Source organism: Schistocerca americana, chromosome X, assembly GCF_021461395.2.
Source record: "Schistocerca americana isolate TAMUIC-IGC-003095 chromosome X, iqSchAmer2.1, whole genome shotgun sequence".
NCBI classification, from domain to species: domain Eukaryota; kingdom Metazoa; phylum Arthropoda; class Insecta; order Orthoptera; family Acrididae; genus Schistocerca; species Schistocerca americana.
Genome location: NC_060130.1, coordinates 610,524,135 through 610,546,602, shown reverse-complemented (window position 1 = coordinate 610,546,602; position 22,468 = coordinate 610,524,135). Strand labels below are relative to the sequence as shown.

The 22,468-nt window shown below is 37.0% G+C and overlaps 1 protein-coding gene across 1 annotated transcript in view; it reads left to right on the top strand.

Annotated features, from left to right (window-relative positions):
• LOC124556456 (protein purity of essence) overlaps positions 1 to 22,468 on the top strand; it is a 443,522-nt gene that overhangs the window by 353,537 nt on the left and 67,517 nt on the right. The window contains exons 63-67 of the mRNA XM_047130407.1: positions 185 to 535; positions 1,296 to 1,507; positions 3,246 to 3,381; positions 15,172 to 15,330; positions 19,262 to 19,462. Coding sequence (XP_046986363.1) covers positions 185 to 535; positions 1,296 to 1,507; positions 3,246 to 3,381; positions 15,172 to 15,330; positions 19,262 to 19,462 — 1,059 coding nt within the window. The remainder of the gene's footprint in view (positions 1 to 184; positions 536 to 1,295; positions 1,508 to 3,245; positions 3,382 to 15,171; positions 15,331 to 19,261; positions 19,463 to 22,468) is intronic.

Here is a 22,468-nt window from a genome sequence, read left to right as displayed (position 1 = left end):
CATGGAAAGAGAATTACATGTTACCTCTTTCTCTCTTTATGTAAATGACCATACTTTGCTCTGCATCAATATTAATTTGCTCTTCATCCGCTTAATTTTTTTCCTATAATTGCTTTTTTGTCAGCTTTGTTCTAGTACTGAATTGGCTCAATTGTTTCTCTTTCATCCAAAATTTTTTTTCCAGAAAGTGCTTGCATGCCGAAGAGAGCTCTTAGCATATGACCAAAATGACCAAGTGTACAGTGAAACAGGTGAAGCTAGTAGTGTAACCGATCAAGAGTATGAATTGCAACAGCCTTGTGAATCAGAGGCACTGCCGCCTTTGCAATTACAAGAGGAAGAACTTGAAGTAAACATTCGTGTTCTGCCACAGCCTCTGATCAGCAGTTGTTATGGTTGTGCATCATCAGCCACTGAACTCTGCCTCACATTGCTTCGTGCTCTTGCATCTAAGGAGGAGTCACGACTTTTGCTTATCTCTGAAGGCCTAATTGCAGAACTTCTTGAATATAATTTGCGTCGTGGAACTGGACAGGTATTTCATTCTCCTTCAGTGTATTCCGTTTTTTTTTTTTTTTTTTTTTTTTTTTTTTTTTTTTTTTTTTTTTTTTTTTTTTTTTTTTTTTTTTAGATGATATGTGTATTAAATGAACAAGTGGTGATTTATTTCCATTTGAATTCATGTTGATTGAATTGTATCCAAATGTGCTGTAGTAGAAGAGTACTAAAGTTTTCTAGAACAGTGACGGAGATAATAATTCATGCCTATAGTTGATATTAATACAAGTATAAAGATATAGTGTCAGAAAATAAGTATTGAAAAATATGCTAATATTGATAGTAGTAAATCATTTCGAAGTGTCACTCATCCCAATACCATGGTTTAACTTTTATATCAATTGAAATATGATTGTACTCATTATTAATAATTGAAAATATAAAATGAAGGTATCTAGTTGATATTGGATTCACATAATATTTACTTCCTCAAGGTTTAGTTATTGCATTGGATGAGGCCAAAATATGTTTCAGCAGAATTTTTACTGGATTTGAATTTAAATAACCAAGGCTTAGATTTTAATTACTATTTCTCTTTGCTGTAAAACTGCTACAAGAAAATATGAAAATCTAGTCAGCACAGCAGCTGTACACATATAAAGAAGTCACTTGTGACCTTCATACAGCAATATAACTTTGTAGCATTCTCTAATTTCGTCTCTGAAAATCCATGAACAAAATATGTCTGCAAAATTTGAAAGTTTGCATTTTCAGTATATTTTAATCTTTACCCGTAGGTACAAGAAGAGGTCAGACAATTACTGTGTTTATTAACTCGTGATAACCTACAAGCAACTGAGCATCTACGTCAGATGCTGATGGATCGTATCTCTCTAGCACTGAGAGGACACAGAGCGAGTGTAGAACTTACCTTTGCCGTTCGCCATGAAATGAATTTGTTGTCTACTCTGGTGCAAAAAGATGACTCATGTTGGGAGCAGAAGATAAGGTATTAACTTTTATTACTCCATGGTAAATTTGTCTTCAAGTTGTTTTTTTATAGCTTTTAGCATATTTGTCACTGGTTTGATGATTGACATTTTGGCAAAGTATTGTCCAGTAATTTCGTTTTTGTGTAACGTGAACGTCAAACAAAACAGTAGAAAATGGAGAATGCTGACTTTAAGTAACTAAAATGTCAAGGAAGTCATTTAAATGACATGAATTTATGTATTATTTCTTAAAAATATCGTGAAAGCTTCCTTTGAAGCACAGGTGGCACAGCCTCAATAAATTGAAATACTTAAGAGCAACATTTAATAAATAACATTAAAATATGGTGAATAGTTTAGAAGTGGGTGATGTGTAACTAAGAATGGATTGTGTGTAACTAGCTACCTTCTCGTTTCCTGAAATTACCTGCACTGAAATAAATTTCCTGTTTCTACACTTACCCATCTGAGCTTCACCTTTTTTCTCTGTGTTCTGAGTCCTGACATCAAAACTCAAGTTATTGCATTTGACCTTACTCAAAGGTCTGATGTTGACCACTAATAGCTGAACACTAAATTTCTCATTTATTAATGTTTCTGTCAGTTGCATATAATTTTAATGACATCTAGTTTTGAATATTTATGTTCATTTTCAAACCGCAGTAATGTTTGACTGTAACGTAATTCTAGTGAACAAATCTTTTGAATGATGCATAGGAGTTACGTTACAGTCAAACATTTCTGTTGCAGGTAATGGTTTGCAAGTGAACACAAGCATTCAAAACTAGTCACCATTAAAAATTATATGTAACAGTAATGGAAACATATATGAATAACAGAGTTACTCATATACTATGCCAATGCAATTTTGGATACGCATACACATAAACACTAAATGGTTACGTGACCTACAAGATCAGCTGTGAGAGCATGAACAAAAAAGGAAAAAAATGCTGTAAAAAAGTCACCATAGAACCTGATGAACAATATGACACCAGTCATTAGAAGTAATTACATTAAATTCAATGTGGCTCGATTTCTCAGTAGGTTAGTTTTATACTTGAATCCTAATGTCCAAAATCAGTCCCCAGTTGGTCTTAGGTTTTTTTTTGTCACTAATCTCTCTTGCTACCTCTCACTGATTTGGTGATGAGAAAAAGTGTGAAGTAGCGCTATGGTAAAATACGAATGTTAAACTGTAAGTCCCCCTATAACTGGCTGGGTAATTTATTTCAGAGGTCTAAGGAAGGCAAGGACATATCACCCCCACATAGACCATATCTATTAAAGCATTGTGATATCCAAACCAGGTTTTGTTTTGAGGGCAGCTTTGCTTTAAATATGATTCACAGTAAATGGTAATATTTGATGCCTACAAAAATGGGGAAAAAGTACCAAAAAAAATCTGGTTATCCAGTAAAAATGAGAAAAAGAGAGCAATATCAAGTACCATAAAATCATTTGAGTTGGAGGAAGTGAAAGATAAAACAGCAAACAAAAAACATTCAAAATAAAACACCTTTAGAATATACGTATAATTCTCTCTCTCTCTCTCTCTCTCTCTCTCTCTCTCTCTCTCTCTCTCTGTGTGTGTATGTGTGTGTGTGTGTGTGTGTGTGTGTGTGTGTGTGTGTGTGCGTGTGCGTGTGAAATCAGTAGTTGGATATAGAAATTATGTGTCAAGCTTTATTTTACTTTATTGACATGTAAAAATAGTCATAAAAAGCTACATAAGCTGCTATGGTTTTGTTTTAGGTGTGTGATGCAGCTGTTCATTATTGCGTGTGAAGATTCTCATTCACCTGTTGTCATGCAATCTATTATTCTGCCATGCCTCAAAATGCTTCAGAGTCTCATTAAACCTGACCAGCCGTTATCCAAAAAGAACAAGGTTGGTCAATAAAATACGAAAAGTTTATTATTTCTCTATGTGTAATGTTAAAATAAGCTAGGAATTTGTTAATTAAGGTTGAAATGTTAGATCTTTTTGGAAAGTGCTTCAACAAGGTAAACAACATTAGTGTGATTTTTCATACACCCTACATAGGAGCCGGTAAATTGTGTGTTGTCCATAAAATTGACTGTCTTTAATGAAATTTTGCAGAAAATAGCATTTTCCCCTCTTCCTGAATAAAAACATGTCATAAATATGAGGACGTCAGTGACGGCTGATAGCTATTTAATGTTGAAATTAGGTACTGATTTTATCATCAGCCATATAACCTAGTTTAAAGTAACAGTTCGCTTCATGCACCAAGAAATGCGACTTAGAGGTGCTTTGTGTGTACTCGATGCCAACCTAGGCTATTACACAATATTGTATGTATGCTGCAGCATTGTGGCAGTCAAGGCTGAAAGTTGTTTTTAATTACCGCTAATGTGTGCTTTTGTAACAAAATTCCATTATTGAACATGTAAATTTAGTACATTATTTAAATTTAAATTGAATACAACATTCCAGCATCCATCATATGGTAAAAGGAGGACAAACTGCAGAACTATCACCATATATACTCAACTTGTTGATGGATGCCAACTTTGAAAATATTATTAAATATTTCGATAATTGTTTGGATATTGTTTTCAAAAGTCATTTGAAGAGTTTCTGCATTCAGAGAAAAATTTGTGCGACTATTTATCAAGTCACAATTTGTCTCGTTGCATGTTTTTCAGTCATGTAGCTGTTTTGCACAGCTCTTCAAAATTCAAAGCAGTGTGGCACTACAGTTTTCTCTAAAATTCTTGGGAAATCTCAAGTGAGGACAAAATTCTCTCTCTCTCTTCAGAATATCCTAAACTTGATGACAATTGTATGCTAATGTTCAGAGGTGGACAAAAATATGGAAACATAGTGAGAAATACATGCTTAAACATCTAATCGGATGCTAGCCAAGTGTGCATGTTGCACTGATGTATTTGACCACGAACGACACCTGTTTAATGTTGTCAAGACATTGCAATTGTCATTTATGGTCATAATAGTGTTCTGTGTAAGTATGAGTGCATAACGTCGGAGCTAAGTGAATCTGAACACAGCAAATTGTTGGTGCTCCAGTGGTGGGTGCTTCCATAACATGATGAACTGAAGTGTTCAGTGTTTAAAGAGGCTACATATCAAACATTTAAGTCACATACAGGGAAAGCAGAAAAAGCATCATCCACTAAGTCACAATGTGGGCAAAATTGTGCATTGAGCAATCCCAACCGGTTGTCATTGAAGACGATTGTGAGGAACAGTTAGAGGATGTGGAGGATGTCAACTAGAAAAGTCACTGCAGAACTGAGTGTCGCACTCATGAACCCTGTCAACACCAAAACAATGTGAATATAAGCAGAGAATTGCAGGGCGAGCTTGAATTCCAAAACCACCCAGCAGTAATGGAGAGACGTCTACAGATGTTAAAGTAACCTCTGGCGTGCCACAGGGGAGTGTTATGGGACCATTGCTTTTCACAATATATATAAATGACCTAGTAGATAGTGTCGGAAGTCCCATGCGGCTTTTCGCGGATGATGCTGTAGTATACAGAGAAGTTGCAGCATTAGAAAATTGTAGAGAAATGCAGGAAGATCTGCAGCGGATAGGCACTTGGTGCAGGGAGTGGCAACTGACCCTTAACATAGACAAATGTAATGTATTGCGAATACATAGAAAGAAGGATCCTTTTTTGTATGATTATATGATAGCGGAACAAACACTGGTAGCAGTTACTTCTGTAAAATATCTGGGAGTATGCGTGCGGAACAATTTGAAGTGGTTGAGATTCATTGGGAGAGGCCTTAGAAAATGTAGTCCATCAACAAAGGAGGTGGCTTACAAAACACTCATTCGACCTATACTTGAGTATTGCTCATCAGTGTGGGATCCGTACCAGATCGGGTTGACGGAGGAGATAGAGAAGATCCAAAGAAGAGCGGCGCGTTTCGTCACAGGGTTATTTGGTAACCGTGATAGCGTTACGGAGATGTTTAACGAACTCAAGTGGCAGACTCTGCAAGAGAGGCGCTCTGCATCGCGGTGTAGCTTGCCCGCCAGGTTTCAAGAGGGTGCGTTTCTGGATGAGGTATCGAACATATTGCTTCCCCCTACTTATACCTCCCGAGGAGATCACGAATGTAAAATTAGAGAGATTAGAGCGCGCACGGAGGCTTTCAGACAGTCGTTCTTCCCGCGAACCATACGCAACTGGAACAGGAAAGGGAGGTAATGACAATGGCACATAAAGTGCCCTCCGCACACACCGTTGGGTGGCTTGCGGAGTATAAATGTAGATGAATGTAGATGTAGATGCCTGTAATAGGAAAACATGGTGCTGAAGCCATAAAACCTTAACTATGGAGCAATGAAAGAATGTTGTATGGCCGGATGAGTTAAGTTGCATGCTGTTTCCAACTTCTGGCCATGTTTACGTCCCAAGAGTGAAACGTGGTGGGGGTTCGGTGATGATTTGGGCAGCCCCTATTGGAATTTCATGAGCCCCATAGTTGCATTACTGCCCAGGATTATGTGACCATATTGGCTAATCTGGTCCATCCCATGGAACACTGTGTTTGTTCCCCAATTGTGATGATGTGTTCCAATATGACAAGGTCCCTGTTCACACAGCTAGCATTGCCCAGGACTGGTTTTGTGAGCACGAGGATGAATTGTTGCATCTACTTGGGCCACCACAGTCGCCAGATATCAATATTATTGTGCCTTGTTGTCTACTTTGGATTGAAAGGTGCATAATGTCTTTCCACCACCATCATTACCACAACTGGCCACTATTTTTCAGGAAGAATGGTATTCATCCTTTCTGAGATGACTGGAAGCTGTTTGACGCATGGTAATGTCTTGTGTTTTCAGTTTTTCCATGTTTTTGTCCACCCCTGCAATTTGTGACTGAAAATGCCAGTCTGCAGTGACTGCTGGTGATGGTGCACAGGAATTCAAAACCACCAAAGGGTTTTATGCTCCTGATAAATCAGGAGTTTTTTTAAATACTGAAATAGCAGAATTTCGAGTGTAAAGACGTTATTTTGAAACATACATAGTGAAAGCATACAAAATGAAGTAGTCAGTTTTGCCAGCAAAGTGGCTTTCTTCTATTAGTAGCAGCTTTGAAGCTGTGGAAAAGAAGAAAACAACAGTTTTCGTTTGTCACAAAGGACTGTGGAATCATTTTTTGATGGCCAACATTCCACTCGAGAAAATGTAAAATGAAGACATTTGGCAGTTTATGAATGAATTCATTGAAGGTGAGCAGTATTTTGTTCACAATAAAAACATAGTTTGACCTTCACACTATTAAAAGTTAAACCATAATACTTAATCAAGTAATATATTTTACTCTAGTGTAATATGAAATTATTTGGTAACAAATAGAATAACTGTTCCTTTTTGGCTGATGGTAACATCCCACATGCAGAAACAACGAGGGAGAATATTGTGCCTTTAGTACAATGATGACGGAAAAATAATGTAGTGGAACAGCTAGCAGGTAAAGATTGTATTAGCTGATGACAGAAGAGGCCATGTGTTTTTTTGAAGACAGTTGATGTGTGAAACAAGTAGAAACATTTTTTAGCTAGTATACGGATTTTCAAGACAGAAAATTCAACACGTGCGCTCGTGCAACCTTTTGGGGTTGGGGGTTCCTCTTCAGGAATAAAATATACAGTATGATAAAGTGAAAACAATAGTGAGTTACAATGTTAGATTCATGAACAAAAATAATTTGTTGACTCTTTGAAAACAATCATCAGTAGTTATCTAAAATACGTTCAGTGCTCGGCATATAAATAGAATGTGATAGTGACCTTTTTTGTAAAGGAATTTTGTAAGTGCAATATTAAAAAAAGCTATTCAAAGAGTGCTTTCTTGAACATAAGGAAGAGGAAACATTTGTACATTCTTTTTTTTACAAAAGAAAACAACAGAGTTTTAAAGGATTTTTGTCTTCCAATTTGACACATTCAAACTCGTTGCTATCCACAGCAAATTATGTGGCAGAATATTTTGAAAAATAATTGAATTCTTCCACAGTGATAACCTATGGGTTGCAGGCATTATTCACTGGCAAACAACAAAGTGAATCACTTTCTTCTGGAGACCATGTTCTGTAGAGTACGTTCCAGTGACTTATTTAATGTGACTGTCTGCTTCGAAATAAAATACTTCAAAAGAACTTTATACAAGAGCTTGAAGAATGTTTCAGTATTGTGGATGAAGGAATTTTTGCTCATGAAACAAATAAGATTTTTAAAAGATAATGAAGTTAAGGAGGATTAAAGCACAAAAGGTTGCAGCTTTGGATGAGATTTCAACTGTTTTCAAAACCTTGGATTCATGTTTTAACTGAGATATTAAGTTTGAACCCCTTTAATGTAGCCATCACAAGGATCTTACACTTTGTACCTAGAATGACTGGCCGCACTAGTGCGGGTATTCTGAAAAGGTATAAATCTCTTCAGAATTTTGTTGAAAATCAAATGTCTGTGCAATCAGGAAATGTTGGCATAGTCAAATGTCTGCAGGCAACAGGAGATGTTAACCAAATGTTTAATTGTGGCATTGAAGGCTACTTAGATTCAGTGTTCCAATGTAGACTATGAGGGGTTATTTTTTAATTGCGTTGACAGATTGGTGCCACAGTCTCTCAGAGGGTAACCTAGAAACCGTGTCAGTACTATCATTTGAAAAACTACCTGCAGTGGGCTAAAAAACTACACTCTGAGGGAAAAAGATACACCCAACTGGGGGCTGGGATGGAAATTGGTGTATGTGATGTAAATGTGTAGACAAGCAAATAACAATTTCAGAAAACTTGGATGATTTATTCAAGAGAGAGAGCTTCGCAAATTGAGCAAGTCAGTAAAATTTTAGTCCATCTCTGGCCCTTATGCAAGCATTTATTTGGCCAGCATTAATTGCTAGGGGTGTCATATTGTGCCAAATTCTATCCAATTGGCATGTCAGTTTGTCAAAATCCCGAGATGGTTGGAGCACCCTGCCCACAATGCTCCAGATGTTCTCAATTGGGGAGAGATTTGGCAATCTTGCTGGACAAGGTAGGTATTGGCAGACACAAAGACAAGTAGTATAAACTCTCTTAATGTGCAGGCAGGCATTATCTTGCTGAAATCTAAGCCCAGGTTGGGCAACAAAACAGGGCATAGAATACACTACTGTCCATTATAATTGCAGTCCCTTAGGGGTTGAATTTCCAGAAAAACTGAAATATTTCTAACCTAGAAGTCCAATACCAATTGTCATAGATGTAACCTTAAAAATCCTTTAATAGTTTTTAGGAATTATTTATTTTCAAAAAAGGTTTCACCCACTATTTTACTCCATTGGTGGTTGAATTTACAAAGATATTGAAACGTGTATTTCTTATTTTCTGACGGGGAAACCAAATACTAGATTTCATAGTTCTAGTTTCAAAATTCCCTGAACAGTGACATAGTTCCAAAAAGCCTTTCCTCCTCTATTTCACCTCCTTAGAAGTGGAATTTCAAACAATCCGTTCTGAAATGATTCCTACAGTATAATATCTGCACCCTCTCCAAACTTCAAGTTTCTATCCTTAGCAATTTGGGCTAGGCAATGATAAGTCAGTGAATCAGTCTGACCATATTTCACGCCCTTAGGGATTGAATTTCCAAAAATGCTGACATGTGTTTGTTTTATTTGTAACAGAGAAGCCAAATATAAATTTTCATAGATTTAACTTCAAAAGTGCTTGCACAGTGAAATATTTCCATAAAAACTTTCATCCTCCTTTTCACCACCCCCTAGGAGCCGAATTTTCAAAAACAGTGAAACATGTATTTCTTTATTTGTAACTGAGAACTCAAATTTAAATTTTCATAGATTTAGCTTTAAATGTGCTTTCATCATAAAATATTTTTCATAAAAAATCTCAGCCCGTATTCGGCCGTGAGGCGTGCTGAGATAGTCTGCGCAGTTGTGATAACACTGTCCCAGATGGCACAGTGGTTAATGCACCTGCCTGGTAAGCAGGAGATCCCAGGTTCGAATCACAATCCGGCACACATTTTCACTCTTCACCAATGATTTGCGTGATGTCTCAATGCATTAGTGTATCACAGTTGCAGATTCTCTGTGGTATCAGTTCTTTCGGACATGTCTGGAACGACAGACACCATGCAATCATATGAGTTAATAGTTCTTTAATAATGGTATATTTTAAAAAAAAATCACTCACTATTTCATCCCCTTAGGGTTAAATTACCAAAAATGCTGAAAAACTTATTTCTTTTTTTCTGACTGAGAAACCAAATACCAATCTTCATAGGTCTAGCTTCAAAATTGCCTTAATAGTGAAGAGAAAAAAAAAAAAAAAAAAAAAAAAAAAAAAAAACCTTCACCCCCTAAAGGTTGGAATTTCAAAAAATCCCTTCTTAAACGATGCCTCCAGTAGAAGATCCAGACCTTCTCCAAGTTTCTATTCTTAGCAGTTTTGGCTGGGTGATGACCAGTCAGTCAGGACATTGCCTTCTATATATAGAAATAGTGTATTTTGTGAGAGGAAATGCTTCATCTATAACAAAACAAAAGTTACAGGTTTAGATCCTGGAAGCACGTTTAATGCTCTATAATCACTCTTGCAATCATGCTCCCCGATGTCAAAAATGATGAAAATAATCCAGCTGCATATATAAACAGCTGAGACAACTATGGGTTGGAATTATAAAATGTTGATCAAGATTTAGCATTAGTTCTCTTACAGAATTATTGAGTTGTTGATGATAAGTATTCAGACTGCAGATGCTTCGAAATTGCCTTTGCTGTTTAAGCCACAATTCTTCTAATGGTAGTGTATCCTCAGATAAAATAAAAGGAAAGCAGGATATGTATTCAACTCTTTGAACACCTAAGGCTGAGTTCACATAAGTGGAGTGTTTGTGAAAAGTGAGCTGCATGGTGAAGTTTTGAGAAACTCCTAAATTTCTCTTATTGTTGGCATGTTGCGTCATGCTTCTTTTGACACAATCTAACAAATAGAAACATTCCATTGCAATTATGACAGAATCTGATACTGAGTTTTTTCTTAACACAGCAGTTAAGGTCAAGACACATAAAATAACTACAAAAATTCAAAACTATGAGATTTCATTGATTGACTGTTCCATCAGTTCTGGATAGAATATTTTGTACATTATGAATGGAACACATACAACACCTGGTGTGATTGATCAGAGGTTGGATACTGAGAAACATGTCTTAATACAATCATTTTTTATATAAAGACAATTGTGTTGTAATTTGTGAATTACTATATTATGAACATGGATAACAAATTAAATAACGAAGGATAATAATGAATCATTGGTTGCAGCATGCGTATAATTTCTTACAAGGTGTGACAAATGACACTGTTCCCACACTCATTTCATGAACAAGCAACATTAATGGTGTCGACTCCTTGGCATCCTATGAAGTGAGCCACAGGATCTCCTTAGACAATGATGTTATTGGAAAGAGTGATACCTAAATCAGTAAACCAACAGCCTTAAACAAACCATGATCAGTAAGCACTGCTTTAAAATGGATTTTTGGATAGTGTGAGGAAGAGAGAGCAATAGCAGATTAATTTGTTATACTATGTTTTAGAAGAATTTACAACTACTGGAAACAACAATAAAAATTTTACAGTGAAATCAACAAAATAGTATATAAAACGTACAATCAATGCCTTCACTGCACGAATAACCATGGCACTAAAGCAGGGTAACTAAACATGGTTTTCTGAAATCCCTTCACCAAAGAAAACGAAGTAAATGTTCCAGAATTCGAATAAAACAGCTGTCAATATGAATAACTTACAAAAGTAGTTATCCTCGGTGTAGCAAAGAAACTTGAATCACTCACCAAAGCATGTCTTCTGGTCCAGATAGGTTCTTATCAGAGTATGCTGATATCATATACAACCATTTGCCCAATGAAAGATCATGTGTCTAAGGACTGGGAAGTTGTATAGGTCACACCAGTATATAAGAAGGTAAATAGAAGTAATCTGTTGAATTACAGACTAGTATCACTGACATCAATTTGCTGTAGGATTTTTTAAAATGTACTGTTTTTGAACATTATATCTTACCTTGAAGAAAATGGTCTTTCGGCACGGATTCAGAAAATATTGTTCTTGTGAAACACAATGAGCTCTTTATTCACATAAAGTAATGAATGCTATCCAACAGAGAATCTCAGATTGATTCCATATTTCTAGATTTGTGGAAGGCTTTTAATTTTACAGTGAAATCAACAAAATAGTATATTTCTCACAAGCAGCTCCTAATCAAATTATGTGCCTAAGGAGTATCATCACAGTTGTACAACTGGATTTGCTATCTCCTGTTAGATAGGTCACAGTTTGTAGTAAGAGGTCATCGAGTAAAACGGAAATGATAGCTAATGTTCCCCAAGGAAGCGTTGTAGGTCTTCTGCTGTTCATAATACATGCACATGATTTAGGGGACAATATGAGCAGCCCTCTTAGATTGTTTGCAGATGATACTGTTGTTTACCATTTATTGAAGTCCTCAGAAGATCAAAAACCAATTGCAAAGTGATTTAGACAAAATATCTGTGTGGTATAAAAAGGGGCAATTGACTCTATGTAATAAGATATATTAAACTGCCTATATTACACCTGTCCATGCCCTTCCGAAGTATTGATGCATGGTATGGGATCCTTACCTGATAGGTTTGATGTAGGACGTCAAAGAAGTGTAGCTACTTTTGTATTATTGCGAAATAGGGGAAAAAATGTCACGGATATGATAGAAGAGTTCAGTTGGTAATATTTAAAACAAAGGTGTTTTTCTTTGCAGCGAGACCTTTTTGCAAAATTTCAGTCACAAAATTTCTCCTCCAAATGTGAAAATATCTTATTGATGCTCACCTACATAGGGAGAAATGATCAATGTGATCATTCATTTCCGTGTCCAGTCAGCTATTTCCAAAAAAAATAGCAGCTGCGATAGCTTTGTCATTTCCTTCGTAAACATCAACGTAATAAAATAATAGGATTCAGAGCTTGCATAGGATGATTTGAGAGTTCATTTTTCCCTCAGGCTGTGAAAGAGTGGAACAGTAGGTAATTAGTCTGAAGATGACATGACGAACCCTCTGCCAGATGCTTAACTGTGAACTGCAGAGTATTCATGGAAATGTTGATATACATGCAAATGGAATGGCATATGACAGCTTATATTCTGCCTTATGTAACACTTCGGATTTTGCTGTCCTCTTTTCAGTCTCACTTAGAAAATAACTGGCCACTGCATTGCATCTCTTTGTCTTACAGCTGACATATTTCTTCTTCTTACAGCCACGTTTGTGGCAGACTCAGAACATTTCACAGTAAATGTGTCTTCAAGTTGGTGGCCATCTCTCTCATGTATTGCGCAGAACACGGCATGCTGTCCAGAACACAGTATGCTTTAGTTATAGAAATAGTGAAATCCAATTTCACATTCATTGCTCACTATAACATGTGCCAGTTGTTCAACAGTATTTGAACAAAAATAGTTACTGAATGTTTTGTGACTGGTGATATTAGTGCAGGCAAGGAAAATTGAGCATACTGTATATATCCAACTCTGCCGCTGGATATGTGATGGTCAATCTCTAGTTCTAAAATGAAAATAACTGTTAATGCAATGTTAAAAATGTGACTGTAACTGACTTCATAAAGCACATACAAAAGAGAAACACATACCAGAAATCCACACAGCATCATTGAGTGTGGCACATTTGAGCCCATCATGGCAGAATACCAGGAGTATCACCTATTTACTCGAGAGCTAAAATACTTATGACTCGTCTTCCAGTGTTAAAAAAATTTCGATGTGTTAGCTAGATTTTGTATGCATCCAGATATGGCCTAAAATGTAAACTGGCCAGCAGTTATATTTTTCACTGTGAACTTAACAAAATAGGTTGGTAGTTTACTTAATTTTGAAGTAGCATAATAACTACAAGCAATAACATAGAGCGCCAGATCATTGTCGAGCTGCAATGTCAAACATCAGGTGCAAAAGACTCAATTTTTTGTATCATATAGTTTCCTTGAAATAGAATGAGAAAGATGATTGCATAGTGGAGAACACATGTGAATCCAAAAACAATTGTTTTTAAAAAGTAAAAATTTTACGAGAAACTAATGACAGAGATGGATGTAGAATTGGTTCATTTGCGTAAAACATTAAGTTGACTGAAGCCAGAATGCAGTCGTCATCCAAAGAAAACATGGCGCCTCGTTCCTTCTGTTGGCGTATGGCCAAAAGAATTACATGTTGCTGACAAGTTTCTGTCACACCAAGTGTTACTTCACGTGACATGTCATGTCATGTCATGTCATGCCATGCCGTGTCGTGTCAGTGGGTGCCCTGCATCAGATTCTTCTTACACTTCACACGTAGCACTTGACTGTGCAGTATTTACATCTAAGAATTTAATGGCTGTGTGCTTAACTGAAATGTATAATTGCTTTCACCAGAGTTACTCAATGAGAAATCTGTAACTGCAAGTTGATTTTTTGAAATGAAAATTAAATACTGCTAATTATAGAAATTTTGGAAGGCACAGTAGCAGTTTATATTGTTAGTTTGTCGTCGTTATGTATGCTATAATGGGCATAATAAAATTTATGCTCTAATGTGCTGTTCTTGTTAGTACCATGTTTTGCATTTATAATGATAGATTTGTGATGTCTAGATTTGATTGTGACATCCTAAAATAACTCCAATTTACATAGAGTTGCTTCAATAGCAATGCCCCGACTGGGCTAGCCAGTAGGTTCAGAAACATATGTAATATTTAGGATATGCTATACCACTTCTACAGAAAAGTCCATCAGGCCTAAAACATCACACACATGTGGTGTGCATTGTAGCATTTGCATGCATTTCGTATTGTACAAAATGGAGATGATGTGCAACAAGAGGTACAAAGTAATGAATTTGTACATTTAACATCAGATGTAAGGTGGGGATTTACAACAACACATTTTCCCCATCCAAGTACCACTGAGAGAGCATAATTAACATTTGTGCTGTGACACTGAAGAGCCATGTTTCAAAGAAATGACCCCAACTGTATCATAATGGGAGGGTACTTCATTGCGATGTAATGATATGAATCGAGTTGTGCAATATTTGGGTAAATTCTGTGTGACCTGTACTCCATACTTACTTGATATCCAAGACCTTGCACTTTCTGGTTGACAATTAATAAAGGCAGGATTAAGTTAGAAAAAATCAGTAGTGCTAGATACTTTGTCAGATGAACAAAGGTCATCATCATGTGTTTGAGACACACACAGTATGCAAGAGGACTGCTTCACATCTCAAAATATCAGTGGTTTTCGAGAATGTTGCCAAATTCCATTCTTTTAGGTTATTTGAATACTTGGTATGCCAGGAGGAGCAAAAGTTTCAGATTTTCTACACATTGTAGTAGAATAATAAAAACCTGTTTTTGTTTCTTGGTCAGTTTTCATGTGATTTCTATTAACAACAGATCACTTTTTTATTATTATAATGCAGCTGGTACTTCACATTCTTAACCATAAACTTATGCTCACCGTGTGTATATATTAATCATATTACTTCATTCTATGTTGTTTAAAATGAACAAGCCACTTATTATACCCTCTTTTTTTATTAGGATAAGACAGTGGACGCTCTGGCTAATATCAGCCCTAAAGAGGGAATCAATATAGTATTGGAAAAATATTTACAAGGAGATCCAAAATATTACTATGCCTACTGGTACATGCGTAAACCAGAAAAGATTGCAGATTTGTCATCAAGGAATCTAAACAAAGTAAGTACTGGAAAGATTATCTTGTATATATAGTGCTCTGCAGCTTTCAGATATTCAAATATCACATTGGGGAAAAAATTCAAATAAAATGAAACTTCATCTTCAAATAACAACCTGGGAATAAGCTTCAGAACTCACCACCTAGTGTGATCAAGTACTTCTCATTCCTTATAACAAACCTGTGTTTATAAGCTAAACTATGATAAATGCAAGAAAATAGATGTACAACATATGGGAACAAATTTCAAAACGAGATTCAGAGAACATGTGAATTTCATTAGCACGAATCTATCTACACCAAAGCACAGAGACAGTGATATAAGACAATGCTTGTCAGTCCTACACGCCACCAAAGTACATTCCTTTGTCTACATATTTTGTTAACACAAATAATTCAATTTAGAAATCAAATTATATTTATGATATAAGCAAGTCAGTCACTATCTTTGGATGCAAAGCACATTGCCATTCACTGTTGTTCATGCTGATTATCACTCTCAAATAATTAGATATTAATACACAAAGGAATTACAGACATTGGCTATGGGTGGACACTTATTTAAATCAATGAGGAAAGCTGAAAATTTGAGCCTGACCAGGATTCAAACCTGGGTCCCCTGCTTAGTAGACAGATGATCTGGCCACTAAGCCATCCGGACACAGTGGTCACACTACATGGTATATAAAATTAGATGAACATTAATGGCAAGCGTCTTTGGCATATGCTAAGCAACTAGTGTATATATATCAAATACACTATAGGTAAATGTATTTTGAAAGATATTTTGTCTTCTATGTTGCCGATACCGTTACTGATGGGCATGTGTACTCAGTATTAGTTTGGCAGTGAACAAATAAAAATACATTCTGTCGATACTAGTCTGGCAATGAATAAATAAAAGTAATGTCTATCGTGTGTGTGTGTGTGTGTGTGTGTGTGTGTGTGTGTGTGTGTAACACCATATTTTCATTAAGCTAGGAAACCAAATTTGTGTTTCTTTCAAGTGAAAGGAATATAGTATAATTGTAATGATATTTTGGCCTACGATGATATCCTGTGGCATACATATGTGAACATCTGGAAGAACCCTGGAGATACTAAAAGGTATCAGATAGATTATATAATGGTAAGACAGAGATTTAGGAACCAGGTTCTAAATTGTAAGACATTTCCAGGGGCAGATGTGGACTCTGACCACAATCTATTGGTTATGACCTGTAGATTAAAACTGAAGAAACTGCAAAAAGGTGGGAATTTAAGGAGATGGGACCTGGATAAACTGAAAGAACCAGAGGTTGTACAGAGTTTCAGGGAGAGCATAAGGGAACAATTGACAGGAATGGGGGAAAGAAATACAGTAGAAGAAGAATGGGTAGCTTTGAGGGATGAAGTAGCGAAGGCAGCAGAGGATCAAGTAGGTAAAAAGACGAGGGCTAGTAGAAATCCTTGGGTAACAGAAGAAATATTGAATTTAATTGATGAAAGGATAAAACATAAAAATGCAGTAAATGAAGCAGGCAAAAAGGAATACAAACGTCTCAAAAATGAGATCGACAGGAAGTGCAAAATGGCTAAGCAGGGATGGCTAGAGGACAAATGTAAGGATGTAGAGGCCTATCTCACTAGGGGTAAGATAGATACTGCCTACAGGAAAATTAAAGAGACCTTTGGAGATAAGAGAACAACTTGTATGAATATCAAGAGCTCAGATGGAAACCCAGATCTAAGCAAAGAAGGGAAAGCAGAAAGGTGGAAGGAGTATATAGAGGGTCTATACAAGGGCGATGTACTTGAGGACAATATTATGGAAATGGAAGAGGATGTAGATGAAATGGGAGATGTGATACTGCGTGAAGAGTTCGACAGAGCACTGAAAGACCTGAGTCGAAACAAGGCCCCCGGAGTAGACAACATTCCGTTGGAACTACTGACGGCCTTGGGAGAGCCAGTCCTGACAAAACTCTACCATCTGGTGAGCAAGATGTATGAAACAGGCGAAATACCCTCAGACTTCAAGAAGAATATAATAATTCCAATCCCAAAGAAAGCAGGTGTTGACAGATGTGAAAATTACCGAACTATCAGTTTAATAAGTCACAGCTGCAAAATACTAACACGAATTCTTTACAGACGAATGGAAAAACTAGTAGAAGCCAACCTCGGGGAAGATCAGTTTGGATTCCGTAGAAACACTGGAACACGTGAGGCAATACTGACCTTACGACTTATCTTAGAAGAAAGATTAAGGAAAGGCAAACCTACGTTTCTAGCATTTGTAGACTTAGAGAAAGCTTTTGACAATGTTGACTGGAATACTCTCTTTCAAATTCTAAAGGTGGCAGGGGTAAAAAACAGGGAGCGAAAGGCTATTTACAATTTGTACAGAAACCGGATGGCAGTTATAAGAGTCGAGGGACATGAAAGGGAAGCAGTGGTTGGGAAGGGAGTAAGACCGGGTTGTAGCCCCTCCCCGATGTTGTTCAATCTGTATATTGAGCAAGCAGTAAAGGAAACAAAAGAAAAATTCGGAGTAGGTATTAAAATTCATGGAGAAGAAATAAAAACGTTGAGGTTCGCCGATGACATTGTAATTCTGTCAGAGACAGCAAAGGACTTGGAAGAGCAGTTGAATGGAATGGACAGTGTCTTGAAAGGAGGATATAAGATGAACATCAACAAAAGCAAAACGAGGATAATGGAATGTAGTCTAATTAAGTCGGGTGATGCTGAGGGAATTAGATTAGGAAATGAGGCACTTAAAGTGGTAAAGGAGTTTTGCTATTTGGGGAGCAAAGTAACTGATGATGGTCGAAGTAGAGAGGATATAAAATGTAGGCTGGCAATAGCAAGGAAAGTGTTTCTGAAGAAGAGAGATTTGTTAACATCCAGTATTGATTTAAGTGTCAGGAAGTCATTTCTGAAAGTATTCGTATGGAGTGTAGCCATTTATGGAAGTGAAACATGGACGATAAATAGTTTGGACAAGAAGAGAATAGAAGCTTTCGAAATGTGGTGCTACAGAAGAATGCTGAAGATTAGATGGGTAGATCACATAACTAATGAGGAAGTAACTGAATAGGATTGGGGAGAAGAGAAGTTTGTGGCACAACTTGACCAGAAGAAGGGATCGGTTGGTAGGACATGTTCTGAGGCATCAAGGGATCACCAATTTAGTATTGGAGGGCAGTGTGGAGGGTAAAAATCGTAGAGGGAGACCAAGAGATGAATACACTAAGCAGATTCAGAAGGATGTAGGCTGCAGTAGGTACTGGGAGATGAAAAAGCTTGCACAGGATAGAGTAGCATGGAGAGCTGCATCAAACCAGTCTCAGGACTGAAGACCACAACAACAACAACAACAACAACAACAACAGATGTGATCAAAGAGAAGTCTGTGTGATCCCATAAAGTAGAATATGAGGGTTTCCGCATTGGGTAAATAAAACAGCAGACTGACTATAACATCACTTCTCTATAAATTCACATTTCTCTAATTTTATTCCCATCATCGTTAAGTGAGATGTATTATGTGAAAAGAAATATATTTTGTGATGAATCTTGGAAGATATCCTTTCAGGATTTTTATAATAAGCCCTTCAGTTATGCACTCTAGCATAATATTTATTTTCACTGACAACAGAAGTAGAGCTCCCATTGTGGAAAAATTATCTTGTGTGTGTGTGTGTGTGTGTGTGTGTGTGTGTGTGTGTGTGTGTGTGTTTCTCTCTCTCTCTCTCTCTCTCTCTCTCTCTCTCTCACACACACACACACACACACACACACACACACACACACACACACACCGTTTGTGATATACTGGGATCAATTAAATTCCCTGTATTCGATTTTTCTATAGTTGCATAATCTAAGAGAATATTATATATTATGACAAAATGGTGAATTTGTTGTAATTACTTACTTTGCTAACAGAATGAATGGAGGAAGATATACCTAGCAGAAAAATACTTTGGCCGTTGGCACCGTAAAGTTTTTGGTGAACCAGAACCCTTGTTGTTATGGGAAGGATCATGGTTGAGAAATGTCCTGTTCAATCCCTGCAGCAGATTAGCACGACAAGTTACTTGCAACATGCTTGAAAGTTTTTGTCAAGTAGCTGTACGAAAGCGAAAGGTATGTTAATAGTCAGTAACAATATTTCATTAAATCTCTCTGCATGAGGTGGACGAGATGACTCGCTCTGTGTTGTATTGCAACTGTCTTGAAAGAAAATCAATGAATTGCATGCATATCTTTACTGCTTTCTCAACCGAGCATGTCCCAACACATCTTAGGTATGATTGGTGTGTGTAAGCAGCTTAAAACCCACCTGTAAATATATTGCTCTGCTTTCATGATATGCTTTTTATACAACAAAGGTGTCATAATGTGTTAACTCAAAAAATTAAAAAAAGATTTTTCAGTGCCTTAGTTGGCAATTGGATATATATAATAAACATATTGTAGCTATGTACCTCGCAATACTGTGAGAATGTTTCATGTGGTGTGAGTGTCTGTATAAATATTGCCATAAGCTATGCTGCATGCAGTGTGGTGTAATGGTTAATTCTGCTGGGTGGTGTGCTTTGGGGCACCATTTTCAAGCTGGCCTCCATATTTGTTATTTAGTATATGTCATTTCTAGAATGTTCTCAAAATCTCTTACGTTTGTAAGGCTTGTATCTTCTGGAACAGTTGATCTTTTCTATAAATAGCAACATTCTTCATGCATGAGTTCAGTTTTGCTCTGGCTGTATGTTGATGTAATAATGAATGTGCTTTATCTGCTAAGTATTGTATTTAATTGATGGGGCATCATTCTGATTAACTAAACCTCTACAGAATACATGAAAGAATTGTGTTCAACCACACAAAGACAATGCCGCACTGCTATGTCTTTATGAAATGCCCGTGATGAGAATAATGCAGCTTAATGCCAGAAGAAGTAGGCCCGTTATTGCAAAACAAACAAATGTTGATGTGGAACTCGATGCAAATGTAATTTGCCCCAAGACCTATACTTCAAAGATGGTCAGCTTTCATGCCTTCCTTTGGGAACAATAACAATTACTGGTGACTAAATGCCAGTGGTTGTCATGATAGTACTCTATAAAAATGTTGCAACCGAAGTAAGTAAAAACTGTGGTGAGCACATGGTAACCATAGGACCATCTGGGTCATAGCCTGTGTCTATGCACAATACTCTAACGGTATAGAACCATATGTACATTACACTAGGAACATTGCACAAAACGAAAGCCTTTAAGTATGTGCAGACTTTAAGGCAAAGTCGATGTTATGGCACTCCAACACAACTACCGATAGAGGAAGTATGGGGTGGTTGTAATTTAACTTTCATTACTTGAGCCAGTGTAGATGGATAGCTCTTTACCATATGAGTATCCAGCTTTGTGGGAATGATGTTCAGACTGTGGGTGGCAGGATTTGTAGTGTTACTGTCACAACTTCCCATTAAGCTTTGGTACTGGTGTGGTGATGTAGGGTTGAAACACGAGCATCAGTGTGCATTACAGTTGCAGATAGCCAAAATGGGTCCACTCAAGATGAGCAGGGCTTCAGTCAAAGATTTTTTATCAAAACAACAGCAATAGTGCTGTTGCTCTTCGAGAGTATCAACCCACTAAAGGAAAACTGAGCAGTCCTCTTTCCACACTGGAGTTGAAGACTAATTCAAATGATCAAATTAACTAGCAAATAGGGAATTACTCCTGGGAGAGACCGACAGCCAATAGCATCACAGTTTGTTGAAAAAATTACTGTTGCCGTGGTTGAGAATGCCAGACACAATGTGTGATCTTCACATTATTATAACATTCCATGGTTCATTGGTGGAAAATTGCTATGAAAAATTGTGGAATGGTATCTCTTCTGCAGTTGCAGGCTGTTGTGGATGCAGATGGTCGGCACATTGGGCAACATTTGTAACCTTGAATGTAAACATGGTACACAATTAACAAATTTCATGTGAAAGTTGAAATTTGTTTCTTTCAGTGGTTTGTTCATTATTTCTCTTCTGCACGTCCTTGCAAATGTGTCCACAAAGTTTCATTGTCTGAATATCACTAATTTTTCGTGAGAAACTCTCTCATATGGCAAAAGTGTAATAATATCCACCCTGTGTGGTAAACAGTACACTAAAGAACAGAACCTACTGATTCTCAGCTACCACCTACCTTTCAAGGAATCACATGAAAGAAAACTAACATGGATATGTTTATTAATAATAAAGCTCGCACAGAAATAGGAGACTGGGCCATTCTTGAAGATTGCCAACAAAGTGACCAAAACGTAATCACAATAAAAACCCAGACCAGCAGTGCAGCAGATGATGTCTCTGAGAAGAGACTCTTACTCCATAAGCAGACTGGGGTATATTCTGAGAAATTGTATCAGATTAGCCTCTGCAAACTGCAAGCATGGACTACAAAATCCGTACACTGACTGAACTGACACAGACAGCACAAATGACAGAAACACCACACAAACAATAAACCAAAACAACACTCTAAAATCCCATGGTAGCTCAAGCTTACAATCCTAAGAAAACAAACAAGGCAACCTAAAAATTACTACCAGTGAACAAACAATGCTATAGAAAGGCAGGCAAGACTGGATATGCACAGAGAGGTGAAAAGTAGATACAGAACAGCCATTTTTCATACAAAGAAATAACGTTGGGACAGCTTTACACAGACACAATTACAGGAAAATGTGTAAGGATTACCTTACAAAATTTCAACGGAAAACATCAAAACCCAACTGGCCTTGTCAGCTCTGCAACAAGATGGTGGCACTCAAATGCAAAGGTGGAGAGGCACTGCTGAATACTTACTCCAAAAACTCCTACCTGATGATCAAAATACAGCTGTACATATACTCACCAACCTACGAGCAGAACAGCAGCTTTACTACGGAACTGAAACCATCACTTGTCCCTTTGTGCTAAAGGAGGTCACATGAGTAATCAGAGACTGAAGAAGAAATAAGCCCACTGGACCTGACAACATCCACTAGAAGTGCTACAACAGATCACGCTGCTTATTATCCCCTTTCCAACTGATTCCCTGTGGCAGGGGACAATACCCATAGTGTGGAAAATAGCAAATACGTGCTCCTCAT